This window comes from Apodemus sylvaticus, chromosome 21, assembly GCF_947179515.1.
Source record: "Apodemus sylvaticus chromosome 21, mApoSyl1.1, whole genome shotgun sequence".
NCBI classification, from domain to species: Eukaryota; Metazoa; Chordata; class Mammalia; order Rodentia; family Muridae; genus Apodemus; species Apodemus sylvaticus.
Genome location: NC_067492.1, coordinates 19,181,423 through 19,203,303, shown reverse-complemented (window position 1 = coordinate 19,203,303; position 21,881 = coordinate 19,181,423). Strand labels below are relative to the sequence as shown.

At 44.4% G+C, this 21,881-nt stretch overlaps 1 protein-coding gene across 1 annotated transcript in view; it reads left to right on the top strand.

Annotated features, from left to right (window-relative positions):
- The window catches only part of Hydin (HYDIN axonemal central pair apparatus protein), a 325,093-nt gene that overhangs the window by 143,552 nt on the left and 159,660 nt on the right, over positions 1 to 21,881 (top strand). The window contains exons 19-22 of the mRNA XM_052166496.1: positions 1,763 to 2,039; positions 3,691 to 3,834; positions 7,846 to 7,989; positions 13,721 to 14,034. Of these exons, the coding sequence (XP_052022456.1) occupies positions 1,763 to 2,039; positions 3,691 to 3,834; positions 7,846 to 7,989; positions 13,721 to 14,034 (879 nt within the window). The remainder of the gene's footprint in view (positions 1 to 1,762; positions 2,040 to 3,690; positions 3,835 to 7,845; positions 7,990 to 13,720; positions 14,035 to 21,881) is intronic.

Sequence of the window (21,881 nt, the reverse complement as noted above, 5' to 3'; positions counted from 1 at the left end):
AGGAGAGACATTTGTTGTTGTATACTAATGCTTCTACCTAAATTTCTTAAGTGCACACAAATCTAACTATAGAAAACAATATTCTTCACACCATTTCTAATTGCTTGGGATTCTTTGGAATCTACAAGTAGTGTCAAATATCCCCTTCCCAAAGGATATGCCAACCCTTGCCTGGAAATTTGAGGGCTAGCGAACAGTTTTTATGAATATATAAACAAACTGTAGTTGTTAGTTATTCATTTCCCCTCTGTCTAAACCCTGGCATTCTCCTTTTTACCATACAATCATGATGCCATCAATAACCCAAAGAATTAGCAAAAGCCTTGACAGGTACACCACAGCCCACTGCCTGTGTCTATGGAGAAGGTTCTCTTGGCTTGCAGCCGATATGTCTCTGCCTATTTTCTCACTATTTTCTCAGGCCATACCTGAGATGGCCTGGCCCAAAGACCTAACATGATATACTTCAGCCCTTTAAAGAGGAAGTTAGCCAAACCCTGTACTAAAAGAATGCCCATATGCCACCCCTTTATGGTGACAAATTTGGGGGCAAATCTATTAATATCTGGAGTTTTTTCTCCCATCCTAATATGTAAGTTAATATGGTTCTGGTAGATAGGCTATTAAAATCATACTGTAAATAAGAAGCAAAGGCAAAACTAGTTTATTAATATTATATGTTTACTTTTTGCTCCCAAAATTTCCATTGGTCATGAAGTTAAATTGCTGGATAGAGTCTATTCTGTTGACTCTGCCCCATGAACACAAATGTTTAGAGACAAAAGTTTTTACCTGACAATTGAAATTACTTCTCCTGATTATTTATTTGATGTTACAACTTACTTGTGAGATATATCATTTCCTGAAGTCAAGCAAATGGGATGAAATCTCAAATCCTAATAAAATCTTTAAAGAAAAACAAACAGTTGAAGATAAAGTGGGGTGTTTGTCTTGTTGCTGCTGTTGTTGGCTGCTGCTGTTTGTCAGAGAGGGTCTTGCTATGTAACCCTGGTTGACCTAAAACTCCCTATGTAGGCCAGGTTAACTTTGAATTTATGGTGATCCTCCTACCTCAGCCTTGCAAATGCTGATATTACAGGCATGCAGTCCTTGGATGGGCTTTTTTCCTTAAATAAAAATATTTTGATTAAGTCTATAAATTGGATGGACATGCATGTGGGCACACACACACACACACACATACCATTTTAACTTCTTTCATTATATTTCAGAAATCCCACCTCCCTCACAAAGAGCTAGGAAAATAAGATCTTTAATAGAGAAAAAAAATAAATTATTGAGTGAAACAGTTATAACTTGAAAGCATAAAGAAATGAGAAAAAAAAAAGTCTGAGAAAAGTGTCTAGCCTAGTTGGTGTTCTGGTCTACCTCAGTCTGGCCCCTCTGTCCTGTCAAGGCTTAATAGGGATGTGTCAGTCACATTGAGCAGGGTTCCTTGCCTCAGAACTACTTCTCATTAAGGAGAGTGCTAATACTACCTGTGTATCCTAGGGTGGGCTCTACCTGCTGTGGGGGAGGGGCGGGCATAGGATGCATGGGCCACATTCCCGTCACCCTTACCTAGGAGGGGTAAGAGTTCTTAGTAATCCTGTGACCTAGACTCCCTGAATAGTTGTTTTTGGTTTTGTTTTAAAGGAATGCCTTCTTTGGCTGCTCATTCTGTAAGTATTTCCAGCAGAATAAATCTAAAGGGTGTAGAGTCAAACCCAACAGCCCCTCAGCACCTGTCTTTTCTTTCCAGCCTGGATACCCACTATTACCGCTTCAAGCTGACCAATAAAGGACGCCGGGTCCAGCAACTGTTCTGGATGAATGACGACTTCCGCCCCAAGGAGAAGCAGAATAAAAAGGAACCCGTGAAGAAGGGCTCTACTACTGGTAGCCGCCGCCAGTCCAAGGTCTCGCAGGAACCCACAGATAACGGGAACCCCGTGTTTCAACTTCACCCTGTCAGGATGGAGTTGTACCCAGGGCAGACAATTGACGTGGTACTTGAAGGCTATTCCGCCACGCCCAAGGTAAGAGGCAAGCGTGTTCGAAAGTTGATATTTTTCCCCCAAATAAGTCCCTGCTGTTACCCAATGCGTTTCTTAGGAAGGTCCATTGGCAATCAACGGATGACAAGGGATGTGGTTTCTTAGACTACACACAGCCCTGGGTTACCATGGCAGCGTTCATTGCTTTCCAGGTTCAGCTCTGCTCAGTTTTCCCTTTGTTTCTATAGCTACCATGACCCCAACCTTAAAGGACCATCTAAAGTATGCCCTCATTACAGCAGCCAGCTACTTCCAGGTAGAAAAGCGTCCAGTTTTCCAGTTTTCATTCCAAGCAAATTTTCTTATTAGCACTTATCAGTCTTTTCTTTTCTTTCTGAAAACAGCACACTTTTATAGATGTTCTGGGTTGCACATCCCTGATTTCTTTTCTTTCTTTTCTTGTTTGGTTTGGTTTGCTCATTTGTTTGTTTTGTAACCTTGCCTGACTAATTGACACCCCACTTAAAAACATCATGTTTGGGGTGACCGAAGAGATGGCTCAGTAGTTAAAAGCACTAGCTGCTCTTGCAGAGGATCTGTGTTCAGTTCCCAATACCCATGTGGCAGCTCACAATCAGGGATAGAATTCCGTTTCCAGAAAATCTGACACCCTCTTTTGGCCTCTTCAGGTGGGCACATATGTCATATGCACACGTGCACACACACACACACACACACACACACACAGAGCATTCATAGACATACTAGTTTGTGTAGATGAAATAGCCACCTTACTGTCCAGCAATGGGCCTTCTACTTTTTTGTATACATCAGTTCCACACATTCGACCTAAAACCCTTAAGCACAGTGGCACTCTGTATCTCTTTATTACAGTCCCTTGCGGCTTTAGGAAATCATAAAATATCTTTTTTAAAAAAAACTGAAATCACCTAGGAGTTTTTCCCATTCTAGAAACACAGACTCTCCATGTGAGATATGATGTTTGCTTCAGCCCCTCCTTGGGAGGCTTATGCAGAGACACTGAATTTTCTCTTTATTATAGGAAGCAATAAGAAATTGTCTTCTAGAAATAATGTGAGTTGTCTGGTCCCTGGGCCAGCCTCTTTAGGGTCACAGATTACACATCATTTTTTTTATATTATTTCTTCACAAAGTATTTTCAGGTAAAACACATCTTCCCAGCATAAAGGGAATAGAGGGAACCTCTCACTGGGGAGTCTTATATACTGTGTCCCTTTTCTCATTATTTTCACTGAGAGTATACCATGATATAAATACGTCTGGGCACTACAGATCTAAAGATGAATATAACACACACCCTAAGCCTAACACACAGTCTGTAGTAGGAGCGTGTTTCTAATGTAGTTACCAAGAGCAAGCACAGTTTTAAGAGGCTTTAAATCTGGCCCACCAGGGAACTAAATCCACCTGCAGCTTCAGCGAAAGCATCCCGAAATTGGCTTGCAAATCATGAGACCACCGAGTTCATTAACAGCTCAATCCTGAGGGCTCGTCAGTCCAATCTGTTTGTGGCATATATTGACTGACTCTTTGGTCCTTTGTGTGTTATAAAGCTCTGGCCATCTTGGACCCAAAGACCTATGATATTGTTAAGTCATTAAGTTTTCTGAAGGATGTTTGTTTCAAAACTGCCGGTGTATGTTGTGCACAGAAAGTCAAAGAAAAGCTGGTGTGCCAGGCGATCGTCGGGGCCCAGAAGGGGAAAAGCCTGTTGATGTCCGTGACCATCATCTGCGAGTTTATAGCCCCAGTCATCCAGCTCTCCACCAGGCAGCTCATATATCGACTGGAAAAGGTCAGTGGGGCGGGGCTGCGGAGGGCTGGGCCTTCTAGCCAGAGCCAACATATTCATGCTTCCATTTTAGAAGCTTAATTAACTAGCATCCTGTGAACACCCGTCACCAAGACGGTGTTGTTTTTCTTCTCAAGCTTCAGAGGCCAGTATACATTTAACTTTAAATTCCAAATGGAAGCCTATAATTCTCCAAAGTGGAAAACCTGTTTCCATCATTCCTGGTGTATAAGACCAAAGGGCAGGGGTGTATCAGTACAGAATAGGCATGAAAGCATGCAGATGCTCTGTCCTTCTGCTTTAGGTGGAGTAAACATCACTGCAGAGAGAGGGTTGGAATAGAACCAGCAACAATTATAATAATCAGTAGTAATGACTACCACCTACTGATTACTATTGCTAGGCAGCCATGCCTATGTCTCTCCAGGTGTCCTTCACAAAAATCCCACCATGATAGGCTCCATTACCATTCTTGTGATACACATAAAGAGACTGGCACAGCCCCTAAGATTGCTGTGGAGTAAGTAACCACTGAACAGATCATCTGTCCTAAGCTGAAGGCTGCACTGGCGGTCAAAGTCTGGTGAACTAGACAGACACAGTCAAAGCCGAGAGACTGGTTGAGGTGATGGACCGAACACAACATACGGAATATCATTGTTTTAATCCCAGCATGTAACCAGGTTCATGGGCAACTCGGAGGCGTGGCGTCGGTTGTACACGTGTGCTCTTTCCAAGTTTATTTCCTTGAGCAAGGGCCCCAAGTTGGGATTGAAGTAAAGGTAGAAGTGACTCTGACGACAAGGGAAAAGGAAAGAACTCCAGTCTGAGACCTTCTGTTGGGAGAAAGGCCTAGAGGCATATGAGAATTGAAAGGTGACCCCAGACAGAGACCCTGCCAAGAACATCCAAAGTCATCCCGGAAACAGGTTATACCAAGGATGATGGAGGTCTCTTGAAGATGGGGCAGAGGCCTGCTAGACCTGTTCTGGACTTTGGGGTTCATTCTGGGAAACTGTTAAAAGGCTTCAAAGGAGAAGACAAATGTGTGGTCATATTTATTCATTAGAATAAATCATTAGAATGTTGGCTGCTCATCAGAACATTTCTTTATTCAGACTCCTCACGTGCCAGACACTGATGCTAGCAATGCTAGCTCTCTGAGGATTGCTCTGCCCTGGTGGAGTTCATAGCCTGCTGGGAAGACCAAGCATTAACTAAGTCTTTGTCCCATGATCTCTTCCTGTCATAGGAAACTATGTGTGTGGTTGTGCCTCTAGCCATCACGGTGGGGGTAGATGGGTAGAGGCACAGCCACACACATAGTTTGGGGTGGGGGGCAGCTGGGCTTCTTTTCATCACCTCCAAGTTTGTAGGACTCAAGACCAGTTATTGTGGTAGGACATTCCATCATACCTGGTTGATAATTGTGTTGAACACCTCATGGACAAGGTGCGATGTTAGGACATGAATAAAGGAATGTTATAAGGTCCAGGGGCTCAAGGAGACGGACAAGTTCAATTCAAAGCAGAGTTTTGAATGCCTATCATGAACTGGGCACCTACAGTGTATACAGAGGAGAAAAGATTCTGGCTTTGCCAGCTTGCAGGCCACGTGGGTACTGAGGAGGTTAAGCAAGGGTTTGAGGTGGCAGCAGATCTAGCCATGAAGCTGACAAACCCCACAACACACTGAGAGTTCCTGGGAACTCTCACTGCTGTCTCCAGTCCCTTCCTTGTAATCAGAAAACATGTTTACCTGTCATCAAATAGCTGCCCTGAATTTTGTGGCCTCATATTTTCCCCGGAAACCATTATTCAGAGGAATTCAGCAAGGATTTATTGAAAGCTGTTCTGTGCAAGACATTATATGTTAAATATGCAGCCTAGTTTCTTACTCAATTTTTCCAAGCCCGTAAACACTCATAGCATATGCAGTCAGTGTTCCTCTTCATCTCTGTCCTCCTGCCTCGTGGCAGAAACAGGCTAAAATATCCATGCTTCAATATCTCTTGTTGGAGTTTATCGTTAAATTAAAGCATGCAAAAATTCTGAACATGGTAATAACTTCTCACTGGGTTGAAAAATGGGTCGAGGGCCAGTGAGATGGTTCAGCAGGCAAAGGTGCTTACCACGAAGCCTGGTGATTTCCGTTCGATCCCTTCAGAACCCACAAGGTAGAAGGACATAACCGGTTCCTGCAGGGTGTCCTCTGCTCTCTCTGCTGGTTGTTTCTGCCCATCTTTCCTTCTCCCTAAGTTTCAGAAGCTGGAGTTCTCCTCTGTCATGTCTCCCATTGCTTATCCCCATGCCCATCGTTAAAAATCTGTAAGCCATGATGAAGAAATACTACATGCACAAGAGGCCCATGAAGGTTGGGGTACTCAGATTGAATTGTCCAGCATGCAAGCATTCTGACTGCATGCTGTTGGTCCAAGGAAGCATGCCCAGTGTGGTACATTAGAATATAAAGATATCAACCCTGCCTATGGGAAGGGTTTCTCTCTTTCTTCCCACTCCATCAGCTCTATGCCATTTGTATTGTTCACACACCACAGACAACGAAACAGCATCTCTGTGGGACTGAAGATGCCAGCTGAAACTCTCGGTCTCCTTGCTTCATGAAGTTCCAGCAGGAGATTCTGTCTCCTGGGGAGACAAATGGCCCAGAGAGAAGGGGTCATTTTAATATAGATTGGCTTCTCCGGACTTTGGTTTCTTCTCATCACTAACCTCCAAATGGCCTCGTGCCAAAACCAACCAAGTGTGGCTTCTTCCCTTCAGAGCTATCTGCAGTGACACAGCAGCCTTCAGGGAAGGTCACACCACACGGACGGTTTTCTGTGAGGCCTTCTGTTCAGTGGGCCTGAACATGCTGCTCCCCCCTCCAGGAACTGGTCCTACAAAGGGAGTCAGTGTCTGTGCTCATTCTTGGAGGAAGAGAACCAAAGGCTGGCATCGTGTGACAAATCCCAGACCAGACTTCTAACATAACCTTGGCAGTGCACGGGAGCTCGTGGAGTATCACCAAAGCAGAAGCCCAAAGATACTAAGTCACCCAAGCCCACTCAGGGCCCAGGGAATTCAAGAACCATAGCAGGATAAAGATGGTGTTGGAAGAACAGCTAGAAGATGCAGTCAGATCAAAATATGAAAGTGGGATTGGGGTGATCAAACCAGAGTGAGGAGAAAACACAAGTCAAAATGTGGAGACTTTTTAAGGGATACTTTATCATCACCATCATCATCATTATTAGAGCCCCAAATGATCAGACTTCCTAGAGACTGCAGATTGAGGCTTCTGACCACCTCCTGCCTACGATTCTAAAGGCTCCCCTTCTCCGACCACCCAAAGATTAATGCAGCCCCCAACACCAGAATGAAGAAACCCCATTTCTGAGCCAAAACATCACACTCAAGATCTACCCCAGCCCTTTCTCGTAGAAAAATCAGTCCAGCAGGTCTCACAGAGCTAGACAACTTTGTCACCTCTTCCTAATTGGGGGAAATTTACAGGGAAAATGCATGAGTATTTGCCAATAAAATGAGATAAGCATGCCTGCGAAGTGAATCTTTTAAGCATAAGGGAGGAAAATGGTATAAAAGCAAAATGTTTTATTTGTTATATCAATTCCTCATGTCTTTCATAACATATCAGATTTATTAGACTTTGTTCCATGGTGGTGTGTCAGTGTGGGTAGTGACAGTTTGATCTAGTGGCTGGGTTTCTGTAGGGTTTTGTGGGTTTATTTTGTTCTAAATTAAGCAACAAGAGCCTCTCAGAAATCTCTATTTTCTGGGTTATATAAGCTCATGTTTCAGAATCCTAACATACCTCCTTCTGCTCCATTTCTGTAAACTTCTACCCAGGGAAATAAACATCTGTGAAGTTGGGGAGGTGTGTGTGTGTGTGTGTGTGTGTGTGTGCTGTTCCAAACTAAAAAGGCGTGTTACTCAGGACTCACTGTACTTACTGTGACTTGATTTTGTTCCTCCCTTTTCCCCTTTTCTCCAGAAGCCTAACACTGTCCTGGAGCCTGATTACCAGCCCTTGGTGATAAAGAACATCACCACCCTGCCTGTGAACATGCTGCTTTCCACAACTGGACCCTTCTTCATATGTGAGACTGATAAGTCCCTCCTGCCTGCAACTCCTAAGGTAACTTGGCAAGGAGCTTATGTGAAAAGGAAGAGAATAAAAATGTGTTGCCTAATTTCAGTCCAGAAAAGAAAATACAAAATGACTCAGGAAACCAATAGGAAAAAATACAGATAATTACAAATAATAATCACTACATCATTATAAGTGTCAGTCAGTGTGGGAAGACTCATGCATGGCATAAGACCTTCCAGCCTAGTAAGATAGCTCATTATCTCCTGCCCATCATAATGGAGGTAATTTATACAAGGCAATGAATGACTTCCTACTAGGAAAATGCAACCAAAGTCCCTTACATGAGGAACTAGTCAAGCCCAGTTTCCCAGTGAATGATCCCATCTCCAAATACTAACAAACTTGATGCAAGCTGAAAGGAAAGACAGTGAGCCCATCTCTGCTGCAGCTCTGAGGCAGGAAGCGGCGACAGCTTAAGGTGAATGTCCCTATGGTTCTTTGCTGGGTGTGAGGATTACAGTAGAACAGATGGCCATGGGCAGGTGATGCTGCACAACTGTGGAAGAGGGGGTTGAAGGAGAAATCAAGCCCACACACAATCTTAAGAGCTCAGCCTTAAGAAACGAGGGCAGGAAACAATCACCAGACCTCAGATGAAGGAGCCTGTAACTTGAGATTTACCATAGGCCACACCCAGCAAGATGGACCTCTGAACTGGGTGGGGACACAGGTCTTGGGAGATGGTTGGTCAGACAGTGCCCAGATGGTCTCCTCTGACCACAAGACAAGACCGGCTAAGATTCCTCCACATAGAGCTATAGAGAAGAGGTAAGCCCCAGGTAAGACATGGGAGAAAATACCCTGCAGTGGGATTGGCTGAGGAAAGCCAGCGGTGCAGACCTGTAGCTCTCTAGAGCCTCAGATAGAGTCAGCTGAAATGACTCAGCTCTGAAGAAACCACCATGATGCGGCACGTGTGCTCGAAGAGATGGCAGGTGACATTGCAGAGCACAGAGCAGATGGATGGGAGGGTGTGCAGATTCAAACATGAGTGCCAACCCCAGGCCCACTGTTGTTCTTCTTGTAATGGGATAAAAGTAGAACCCCCTCCCCTCCCCAAAAAATGAAGAGCCCATAGCAATAAATAAATGAATAGTGATAAATGTAACTAAAGAACGAGATTTTAAGCTGACTTAGAATGATGGTTTTTATAGCAAGTTGAGGGAGGGAAATGCTACAAAAATCTGCATTCTAGAAAATGTCGCCATGATGTTGAGCAAAATAAAGCTGTTGTGCCCAGTGATGCTGGAGAGTCTCTGAGATAAGAGACATGCATAGGAGGAAAACACTCAAGATGGCTCCATATGCACCAGACCCCACACAGAAAGCAAAAATAGTACTCTTCTCCAGACATGTGGGCCGAAAGGTTTGGAGAAACCCCCATGCTTCAAGTGGAGTCAGTGCCGTTGTCCTGGAGGAAGCCCCTCACCCATTTCTTCTTTCCAGTACCAACTGTGACCATATCCTGCTCATCCCTTCTTGGCCCAAGAAAAGTATACAGTGGACCAATTCCATGACAATAATTACTTCCATAGTTCCATGGTCAAAATCACTGGCTACTATTGCAGAGGACCTGAGTTCAGTTCCCGGCACCTGTATGAGAGCTCATAACCACTGTAACTCCTCTTCTGATTCAGGGGACCTGATGCTATCTTCTGGCCTTCATGAGTTCCCACATGTACATGTGGTACTTAGAAACTCAGCAGATACACACACACACACACAGGTAGGTAGGTAGGTAGATAGATAGATAGATAGATAGATAGATAGATAGATAGATAGATATTTTTAAAGTATTTTTAAAATGATGGCCTGTTAGTAGTGGAGACAGCAGGATGGGTCCTGTTCCTGGTAGTCCATTTTTAGTCTTCATATTACTTATTCATATAGCCTTAAAAATTCAAATTTGTTAAAAATAAAGAACTTCCATGAGTAAGCAAGAAAACAAGCCATGGCCCCATAGAGAACAGTGCTCACAGAGAGAAAATGACTCTTAAACATGAGCAAACGCATTCTGCTTCGCTCACACTGGAGAAAATGGAGATGTGCAGCATCATGGACCTCAGCCATCAGATTAGCAAAGCGCAAACAATAGACAGCGTTGAGCTCAGGCAGGGTGTGCAGAAACACGCTCTCTGTGGAGTTGGGCAGTGCACAGTGGAAGGCAATACACTACCAGTTGCCAAGATTTTAAACGGCAGTGTCCTTTGACCTAGGATTCCCCACGCTTAGGGACTTATTCCACAGATAGAAGCTATGAGATGACACACATGCAAGACGAAAGGGTATTCATCAGGCCACTGCTTATAAAGGCAACAGGTTAGGACCCCCAAACCTTGAGAGAGTGATTGAGTGAGTGATGGTAGGATCATGAAACTATGAAGCTATAAAAGAGGGTGGGAAGCAGGGTCTGGAGAGATAGCTCGGCATGAAGAGCACCTTCTGCTCTTCCAGAGGTCTTGGGGTTCAGTTCCCAGCAGTCACAAACTGCATGTAACTCTGGCTCTGGGAGATATGACTCCTTCTCTGGCCTCAAAAGGTGTCTTCATATATGTACACCCACATAAATATGCACATAATTTAAAATAAAAATATTTTCAAAGGGCAGATATTAGATGATCTTATATAGAAAAAAGTGAAATGCAGGCAAGTAGGAATAATGTGCCATCATATATAAATAGTAAGCATGCACAAATGTGATTTTATGTCTACATGCACGTGGGATGTCCTCAAAGATATTTAAGATACTTGTAAAACCAGCTACCTAATTTGAGGGAAACAAAGGTCGAAGTGAAGACGACTAGAAGGATGGGCTGAGTTTTATTGTTCCAGCTCCTCTAAAACAAGTGAAGTCATTCTGAAAGTACTTTTAAAATAAGATCACTAACTGTCCTGAGATAAAATGATATAGGTTATGCAACAATGAACATCCAATGAAATCACAAGATTCATTGGTGAGAGTCTCTAAGCAAAAAGGAAGAGAATCATTAAAAGAATGTTTTTGTTATACTGACCTCAGACTTCTCCACAATAACTTAGCGTTACCAGGGAAATGACTAGAGGTTTAATAGAAACTGTGGTGCATGGATTTTACAGCCAGCCACGATAACCTCTGAGAAGAAAAGTAGCAGAAGGATGCTCTCTGGATGCAAGGAATAATTGAGCATTAGCACCCCCTTGTTTAAGAGAATCAACAGGGAAGAGATTCATCCATGCGGCACTCAAAGACCACTATAACACTGACCCAGAAACACTTGGTGCATCCAGTGGAAACCAAGCAACATCAGCAGCTGGGATTTTCGCATCAGATCATTTTAAACCATGGCTTTTTGAAGAATTCATCACAGCCAGTAAAATTCCGAAAACGGAAGCTGGGGCTGTAGCGCAGGGTAGCAATGCATGAAGACTGGGGCTGAGTCCCCGGCCCCCAACAGGAAGGCACGAGTAGAGGGCAGTGTGCTGATCAGCCGCTTCTATTCGTTCATCATTGAGATCATATTTTGATTACATTTCTCCATTCCCTTTCCTCCCCCCAACACCCTCCCATTGACCCGGCATCTGTCTCTCTTTCAATCCATGACCTCTTTTCTCATCCGCTGTTACTGCACATGTGCACTTGTGTGCCCATATACATCCCCACATGTGACCCGTTTAATCTACATGCCGTCCTTGTCCAGCTCATGTTTGGGCAGCCATATTGGTGAGACTTTATGTGTGCAGCATCTGCCATGGCTAGGAGACAGCAAAGACCCTGATCTTCCGACTTTTACAGTCTTTCGAAATGCTCCCTGAGCCCTGGGTACGGGAGTGAGCCGGAGCTGCACTGAGATCGGGCTCCACTGCACTGCATATTGATTGGTTGTGGTTTTCTGTAGTGGTCTCTGCCTGTGGCATCCAGAAGTTTCCTTGATGAGGTCCATCCCATTTTTACACTCAGACTTCAATAATAACTGCTTAACATTTAGCCATCATTTTTTATTGAGAAGATATATTTACATACCACACACTATATTAATAATATATATTATCATATATACTCATTCTACCCTCTTCAAAACGGGCATGGATGGAGGTACTATCAGCACACCTGTCTTACAGATATGGAAACAAAGCTTCTCCACTTTTTGCAGGGTCATAGAGCTAGAAACTGGGAGAACCCAGATCCTAGAAGCATCCTGACTCCAGAGTCATTTCTTGTTATTAAGTCGCTCCCTTACAGAGAAAAAAAAATGTCTTCTGGTTTAAGATTTATTTTTATTTTTTAATCACACACCCACACACCCACACCCACCCACACCCACACCCCCCCCCACACACACACGTGCTGGTGGACACAGAGACCTGAAGTCTCAGATCCCCTGAGCTGGAATTAGAGGTGGTTGTACACACTCAGCACGGGTGCTCCATACTGAGTCTGAATCCTTTGCAAGAGCAATGAATGCTCTTAACCACAGGCCATCTCTCCAGGCCCCTATCCTCAGTTTTTCAAAGTTCACAGTATTTTTTAATAAAATAATATAATGAAATCCTATTTTTATAGAATCCAACCCTTTACCCATCATGCCTATAACTAACATTTACCAAAAATATTAACTCGGAGGAACAGCATGATGAAGATTCTCTAATTCAGTTTTCCTGCTTTTTCATAAAAAATTTTAGACTTTGTAGTTGTGCCTAATTGCTACAAAATCTTGCTTCTCGAAACAATTTAGAATCAATCTTCAAAGACAGATTTGCAGAGATGTGTGGAGATGTCTCTATCTAAATGATATCCAGGTGCATGTGTGCCAGATATAGGTGGCCCTGGAAAGGCAGGGATGACTGTGAGATAGGGGTAGACGGTAAGGCGCTTCCGCTCTCCCTCCATCCCCTCCATCTATCCCTCTTCCCCCCACTCTCTCTGTGTCTCTGTGTCTCTGTCTCTGTGTCTCTGTATCTCTCCCTCACACATGTACATACACACATATGCAGGAGCACATGTACACACACATACACATACATACACACGCACATACACATGCACAAATATACACACATATTTGTAGCTATCTAGGTCTGTGTGCTAATGGTCCAACAGTATATCTGGGCTGAATATTTTATAAGGAAATGAGGTTTGTTTGGGTTCAGAGTTCTGCAGGTCAAGAACTCTGGTTCAAGTGATGGCAGAGAGGTAAAAGTGGATATGTATGGAAGAATAGCATGAGAGGCAGCCTTGCTTTATAACAACCCACTCTGGTGGCAACTAACCTTAACTCCTCAGAAAAGAGCTCACTCATAGACTCCATCCCCAGTAACCTTCAAATCTCAGCATGAGTTTGAAAGCGAGAGAAAAAGTTTTAAACCCAACCAATAGCTGCTAACTATTCAAAGCTATGTTTTTAAAAATATATATATGGATTAATATATATGTGTGTGTGTGTGTGAAGTTGTAGATGTATGTAATTTTGACTCTCCCATGTTGTGTATCATGTCAGACTTTCGAAATACTGGTAACTGGGGGCTGGAGACATGGTTCAGTGGTTAAGAGAACCAACTGCTCTTCCAGAGCCCCTGAGTTCAATTCCCAGCAACCACATGGTGGCTTACAACCATCTGTAATGAAATCTGATGCCTTCTTCTGGTGTGTCTGAAGACAGTGACAGTGTACTCAAGTATATAAAATAAATAATTTTTTTTAAAAAAAAAGGCTGTTAACTCCACATTATCTTGTTTATAGCCTATAAAACTGGAGGTTGATGAAGAGAAACACTACCTGGTCAAGTTTGATCCCTCCTTCAGAAATGACCTGAACAACTGGGTGGCAGAAGAGGTTCTGTCAATTAAGTATCTAGAACACCCTCAGGTGGACAACCTGGGCTTGCGTGGAGAAGTGCATTACCCCAACCTCAGCTTTGAGGTGATGGAGGTGGATTTCGGCTGCATCCTGAACGATACTGAGGTCATTCGCTACATCATGATCACCAACTGCAGCCCCTTGGTTGTGAAATTCCGCTGGTTCTTCCTGGTGGACGATGATGACAATCAGATCAGGTATGGCCCGCCCCGCCACCCGCTCTGTCCTGCTTCACCCGGCTCCACCCTCCCCGCTCCCCACCCCCAGCCCCACCATCCCCAGGAAGCCCATAGACCTGTTCTGCTCAGTAGTTCCTTTGTAGCTTTCCTCTGGGTTAACTGTGCCCTTGGCACTAGCCTTTCCTGAGTATCTTCAGTCCGATGAGTCATCACTGACTAGAAAGAACAGAATCTAAACCTCAAATTTCCAAACAGGAAAGTGAACCTATATCTGAAAACCCCATTGCCCCCATAGGCACGAAGGACTATTCAAACGCTTACTTCCTGTTGGAATCTAGTGGCTAGCTCGCTAAAAGTTCATCACCCAAAATGAAGTCATTGTGGTTTCTAACTGAGCATTTCACCATAGTGCTCTCTCTATAGCAGACTTCCAGAACATCACTGTTTCTCACCTGGCTGAAGCCTTATTCATGCCTCTCAGTGCCCACTCTCCTCTCCCCAAATTTAGGCAGCCATCATTTCTACAGTTTCCAGTTCATCACTTTATGAATGTGATTATTTTTGATAAATCATAGAATGACTGTTAAACCGGAACTCTGGGCACATGTGCCAGGAGGTCAAAATGACCTTGTCACTATGGAGAGCCATATAGAGGCTCCTGAAGGAAGTTAAAAACTGGCTCTGGGATGCGGCTAAGTGACAAAACACGGGACGCCCGAGTTCTTCCCGTGCTGTTACATACTGTAAAATCCCGTCCCATAAAAGCCGACTGATACTCTTCTCCACTGTACGCAAATGCTACATCTTAGTTATACATTCTCTTGGCATCTGGAGCATTTAAAAAAATCTTCTGGGAAGAGTGCAGCAAAACTCAGCTCTTTCTGAGATCTTGATTTCAGTCCATTGCACAAAGATCCGAGAGCTGCAGGATGGAACAATGGTTTCATTAATATGCTTATTTTCACTGCTGGGGATGGAACCCAAAGTTCCATGTCTGCCACACAAGTGCTTTAGCACAGAGCTGCTTCCCCAGCTCTGTTTTTTCTGCACTCAGTTCCGTAGCAGCTGCCCCATGGTGTGCCCTGGCAGGAGCACTACACTGTGCTCAACACACTAACACTTGGTCTTTAGAATAGCAGCCATGCTAACAGCTGTGAGGGACTCTCTCACTCTGGTTGTGGTTTACATTTCTACGGTGATTGATGAAGTGGAAAGGTTTGGATGCAACTGTTAAGCTATGTGTACATTTTCATAGCGATGTCTATTCAGGTCCTTCACCCATCTTTAAATGGGCCCGTTAGTTTTGTGCCTTGGGGATTTGGATTGGCTGTTGCAGGAGTTGCTTATCTGCTGTGGAAATTTGTCCCTGGTCAGTTGTGTAGCTGGTGAGCTCCAGCCCTCTTCGGAAGAGGCCTTTTCAACCTGTTCAACTTCTTCTGTGCTGTGCAGAGCCTTTTCAGTCTGGCTCTGTTTGTCTTTGCTTTTGTTTCATTGGCTACAGAGTTTTCTGTGTGTATGCATGTCCATGTGTCTGCAGCTGTGCACACGCATGTGCATGAGCATTCATATTCAAGGTTGTCCTCTGGCTTCCAAATGCATGTGCACATATGTGCATACATATGTACGAGCACCTGCATACACAGAATGCTGGCATTCCTGTACACACTTCATCTTGATTGGTTCTTTTTCCTCCTTATTCCCGCCCCTGTGTCTCTGTCTTTCCCCATTGTGCCCTTCCCTGACCTCCACTTTGCACCTTAGGTCTTCCCCCACCTCCTTCCCTCCCTCCCTCCCTCCCTCCCTCTCTCTCTCTACTCCACTCCCACTCATCCCTTTCCAGTCTCCCTGTTCCTAAACCTGTGCATTTTCTCCCACCTAGATATTTACATTTGTTAGAACAGAGGCTCAGATCTACAAACGAGAAGGGGAATTCAGTGTTGTTTGTCTTCCTGAGCCTGGGTTATCTTAATTAAAATCATTTTCCAATTCTCTCCATTTCCCTACAAATCTCATCCTTCCATTTCTCTTTTGATTGAATACAATTTCATGTGTGTGCGTGCTCATGTACATGTGGGCATGTGTGTATGTGTGCATGCTTTGTGTATATGTGCATGCTGTGCATATGTGTGTGTGTATTGTGCACATGCATGTATACGTGTGCATGTGCATGTGCATGTATATGTGTGTTCTGCATGTTTATTATCCATTCATCTGTTGATGGGCACCTAGGGCTGTGTCATTTCCTTGCTGCTATGACACAAGAACAGTAATGACCATGACTGTGCAAGAGTCTCTGTGTATTTCCAGGAATGGAATAGCTGGATCCTAAGGTAGTTCGGTTGTGGGGTGGGGGGTGCAAGGGAAGCCTTCGCACTGGTGATTTCCCACAACCATGTCTAAGGCTTCCTTCCCAAGAGCCTTGTCAGCATTTGCCAGCATTTGGTCTCATGGTGTTTGCCACTGTTACTTGGATAGCACAGAATCTCAAAGCATTTTTTTAAATATTTGTTTATTTTATGTGTAGGTGTGCCATGGGCATGTGTATGTGCACCATGTGCACACAGATGCCTGCCAAGGTCAGGAAAGGACACCAGGTCCCCTGGAACTGGAGTTATAGTCAGTTGTGAGCTAACAATTTGGCTACTGGAGACTGAACTTCACTCCTCCACACAAAGGCAGCACATACTGTGAACCACTAAGCCTTATCTCCTGCCCTGTAAAAGTAGTCTTGATTTGTATTTCCCTAATAGAGAAAGATTTTGAACACTACTTAAAATAATTATTGGCCATCTGTAATTTTTTTGTTTCCTTTTTGAATGCTGTCTCCCCAGATCACTGTTCCATTTATTGACTGGCAACTTTGATGTTTAACTTTGCCATTCTTTGCATATTCTGGATACACAGAGCCTTGTCTGAGACAGGCTGGCATAGGGTATTCTGCCTACTGATACCATTGATGGTATGGTTGCATTTGGGCAGGGGAGAGGGTAGCTATGCAGAAGCTTTTTTTTTTTCCTTCAAATAGTCAGTCCCTTTGTGGACCCTTGGAGCAGTTGCCTGTGCTAGGAGGCTTCCATTCAGAAATCTGTTACCTAGACCTGTGCCTGCGGTGTAAAGTGTTTCAAGTTTTAAATCAACATCTCTGATCCAGCTTGAACTGGTTTCTGTACAGGATGCGATACGGACCTAATTTCCCTCTTCTGCAGGCATCTGTGTTTTCTAAGGTAGTCTCTCACTAGTCTCAGCTTCCCAAAGAGGCCAGGCTACTGGCCAGTGAGCCTCTGGAATGTGCCCCTTACCCTTCCCTAAGCTAGGCTTACAGGCATGTGCCGCCATACCCGGCTTTTTATGTGGGTTCTGCGACTTCATGCTCATATTGCAAACACTTTACCAACCAAGCTTTACTCCTCTGACCCTACAGTTTTATGTTTCATTTTGTTTCTTTTTAGGGCTGGGGTACACACCATGGCAGACATGTGGGGGTCAGGGTATAGCTTACAGGAGTCAGTTCAATCCTTCTGTGTGAGTCCTGGGAATCAAACTCAGGTCCTCAGGCTCAGCAGCAGGTCCCTGTAACTAATGAGCCATCTCGTTGGCCTCTAAAGTTTCCCTACTGAGCATGTCAAACCCAACATGTGGAGTATGCACTGAGTGTGCAAGCCCATTGAGCCTCATATTGCTTATTCTAAGTGTTTGAATGGGTTTCTGTTCTGGTCCATATCTTCTTTATGCCTAGACATGCACAGAGTTAAAAAAAATAGTAGAAGATGGCGACCATTTTCTTTGTCCATGACAAGGACTGATGGAGTAATGTATACTTCCTTCCTGCATGTTTTGACAGCTGTGGATGGTGCACAGACACTCTAGCTGAGAAGACCTCTTATTATGTCCTTAGTGGCTTGTCAGTGCTTCCAGTACATAATCCCCATCTCATCTTATACATGACAACGGCCCTTTTCTTGCCTGAGTCTGTTACCATGGTGACGATGGCTTGCTCTGGCCGTCTTCTGTAGACATCTAGCAATGACCCAGTGTCTCATTGAAGCTGGCAGCCAGTCCTAGGCCTGTGCCTTGGAGCCTGCTCATTAAATGCCATGGACTGTTTGGGTTTGGAATAAAATTCCATAGATGAACATTTAAAATAATTATTGGAAAGAATCAGTCAACCTGACCTAATGCACTCTGCATACCAGATTTTGTGAAATTATTCTGATGTAGCACAGCTAAACGAGTTTATTCCATCTGGGAGCAAGGGCACGCCTTGTTTATTTTTTACTTTTTTGAGAGGCTATTTCCATAATTAAAATAATGACATTTTGAAAATGTTCTTGGCCAGGGCTGAATAAGATACGCTTAATTTTTCATTGGTTCAAGCGTATATTTAGCCATTTTCTTTCTCTCTTCAGTATCTTCCTGTCTCTTTATATAGAGTCTTTGCTTATAATTCATTTGTTCATTCAATCAAAGGGTTGATAAGTAATTCAGATGTGACATCAGAGATGTGACCATGAACAAGGCCCGGCCCTGCCCTGAGGCTGGTCAGGGCAGCAGATGTGGAGACCCTGAAGGCACACTGTAATGACAGGGTCTGAGGAAGGAGGTAGCCATACCCCCGCGATGTCACAGTCACATGTCCCAGAGCAGAAGCAGGGGAGCCTTCTGAATCACAGGAGCTGGACATGGATGTAAGTGGACTTGTAAGTCACAGAGACCTGGACCTGGAGCAGAACTCAAAAGGCGGGGCCAGAATCGGTCTAACCCCAGCCTGGCTTAAGGCAAATGTGTTCAACACCATCACTGCAGATGAGTTCTCTGTCCTCTTTCTGCTCTCGCCATCAAGGATTGACCTCATTCATAGATCAGCTTTTCTCCCAGTCTCCAAATGGCTACCAGGACTCCCCGGGGCTGCTCTCTTCCAGACTCTAGACTCCTAGGGAAGATCGACTCTGATCAGAGCCCAATTTAGTCACATTTCCTGTTCTCCCTCCCAATCAGGAAGATGATGTGTGTGTCGTTACTGTTCAGGCCACATACTTGGCACCAAGGGCTGCTAATCTCGACTTGTGTGTCACTGAGGCTGGTGAAGCTGAGGATAGGGAGGGTTTTGAAAATCAAAACCAGCCTAGGCAGAGAATGGGCTCCTAGAAGAGGCAGAGCGTGGAGCAGCAGCATGCCAAGAGCTTGACCTTCCTTGGATGGGAAGAGACACTGGGGGTGTTGTTCCATTTATTGACTAGCAACTTTGTTTCTCTGGTGTTTAACTTTGCCATTCTTTATATAGTCTGGATACACAGAGCCTTGTCTAAGACAGGCTGGCATAGGCTATTCTGTATGCTACCACTGATGGTTTGGTTGCATTTGGGCAGGGGAGAGGGTAGCTATGCAGAAGCTTTTTTCCTTCAAATAGTCAGTCCCTTTGTGGACCCTTGGAGCAGTTGCCTGTGCTAGGAGGCTTCCATTCAGAAATCTGTTACCTAGACCTGTGCCTGCGGTGTTAGTGTTTCAAGTCTTAAATCAACATCTCTGATCCAGCTTGAACTGATTTCTGTACAGGATGCGATACGGACCTAATTTCCAATGTAACAGCTCCATGTGCCACACAGAATTTAAACATCTAGAGCGGTGAGATGTGTGTTGTCATCAAGAGAGGGACCCAGTCAGAGGTGTTCAGAACAATAACTTGATAACAGTCGCTGGTCACCCTTTCCATATCCCCTACTGGTCTTCCCCCCACTCTGCCCTTCCTTCTCAGCTCTGCCAGTAATCACCCCCTCTTCTCAGTGACTGAGCCTCCTGATAGCTTCACCTCTACCACAGCTCTAACTTTACTGAACTCTCTATATCTTCTTCTTCATGGCCAAGTGACTCATGGTCAACATACCACGTGGCAATTCTTGCTGCCCCCGCCCCCATGTCTTCCTTCCTCGCCCTCCCTCTCCTCCAGAATTCCTTGTCCCAGAGAGTGACATCACTATTCCCCAGGAAGGACCACCATCCTCCTTCATCCAAACCCCACCTGCAGCATCAACCCCACCTGCTGTACCTTATAAAAGCCTCTCGTTCATCTCCACTGCTCTGACTATTTTCTCCACCGTCACCTGTGACGTGGGCGGTTGTGACAGCCCTTCCTGGGTCCTCGGCTTCCACACGTGCACCACAGTCTCATTTCTGCTCAGGGTCCCAGTAAAGAGCATGTGCCTTCTCTGGCTTATGTCTGTAATGATTCACACTACCCATGCTCTTTAGAATCAAGTACAAGATACTTGAGTGATATTCAGTGATCCTTGGCCTAGGCTGGTCCCTGCATTCTTTCTAGTTAGTTTCCTCTCAATATATATATCGCAATAACATCTTCTGTTTCTTTAATGCCCTGGCCTCTGCTCCATCCAGACCTGTTCCTGTGTAACTGCCCCCTCTCTGCTGAAAGCTCTTCCGCACTCTCTCCTAGCCTCTTCCTGGTCAATCCTCAGAACAGCCTCCTCTGAGGCTCCCCCCGGGCAGAGCCCATGCTGTGAGCCCTGGTACCCTTGACTATCTTAGTGTATATCATACCCGTACTTAAAGTTTAGCACCCATCCTTCCAGTCGGCTCTTAATGCCCATGAGGCTGGCCGGTGCTTCCTCCCGGGTATCTCTGGCAGTACCCTGAGAGAGTCAGCAGCCCCTCTTGGCTATTGCGGCAAGAGGAAGATGGTTTTTCATAACTTGTTTAAGGATCTCTTCTGTCAGCTTTCTGGCACCCGCCAAATAGAAAATCTCATGGCATAAATGTCACATATAACAGAACCAAAAATGCCACCTGCCCTCCAGAAAGTCTCTGTGCACGCCATCAGAAAAACATAAAAATACTGGTTAAAGGTCATTTTATCAGACCTATCAACGCTAACCTTTCCTTTCCAGTTAGAATTCTTCTGAGCTTTGTGGCTAATGAGACAAATGAAAGCACAAATATAGACCTTGTGTGTGTGTGTGTGTGTGTGTGTGTGTGTGTGTGTGTCTGTCTGTCTGTGTGTCCTGTATAGACAGGTATGAAGGTCCCTAGATGCCTACTGGGTATGTAGTGTGTGTGTGTGTGTGTGTGTGTGTGTGTGTCTGTCTGTCTGTCTGTCTGTCTGTGTGTCCTATATAGACAGGTATGAAGGTCCCTAGATGCCTATTGGGTATGTAGTGTGTGTGTGTGTGTGTGTGTGCATATGTGTACAGGTATGTATGCATGATTTTATAAGTAATTCTTACTCATGTAAAGTATCTCTCTTATTTGAGAATGCATTTCCTTCTAGGTTAGCCCCCATGTCACACCTAAGAACAAAGTAAAAAGTGGTTGGTGAGAGAGCTCAAGGCAGGAGAAAGTGCTTGCCAAGCAAGCCTGATGATCTCCAGGTGACACAATGCCAGAAGAGAACCAAGTCCTGACAGTTGTCTTCTGACCTCCATATTCACATTCATGTGTATGCATGCACACACCACTGCTGCTGCTGCCACCATCAACAATTAACATGGGTGATGCTGTTTAAAAAAATTAAAAAAAAAAAACAAGTAAGCAAAATGGGCATGTATGCTAAATAAGCACCCAGAATCAGGAAATGTCAGTCACTGTGTTAGACACATGCTGATCCCATAACAATAATCTAGATTGCCTGTGGATAATGATAGCCCATCACATATAATATATATATACATACATACATATACATATGCATATATATGTATATGTTCATCACACATATGCATATAACAAGGGCATTTATTGTTAAGGAGCTGGGGCCTGCTGCCATCACTGTCCCTATGGGGATGAGTCTTTCATTGGATGTGTCCCTTCAGCCTATCTGAACATCTTGACAAGAAAAAGATACTTCAGCCAGGGCA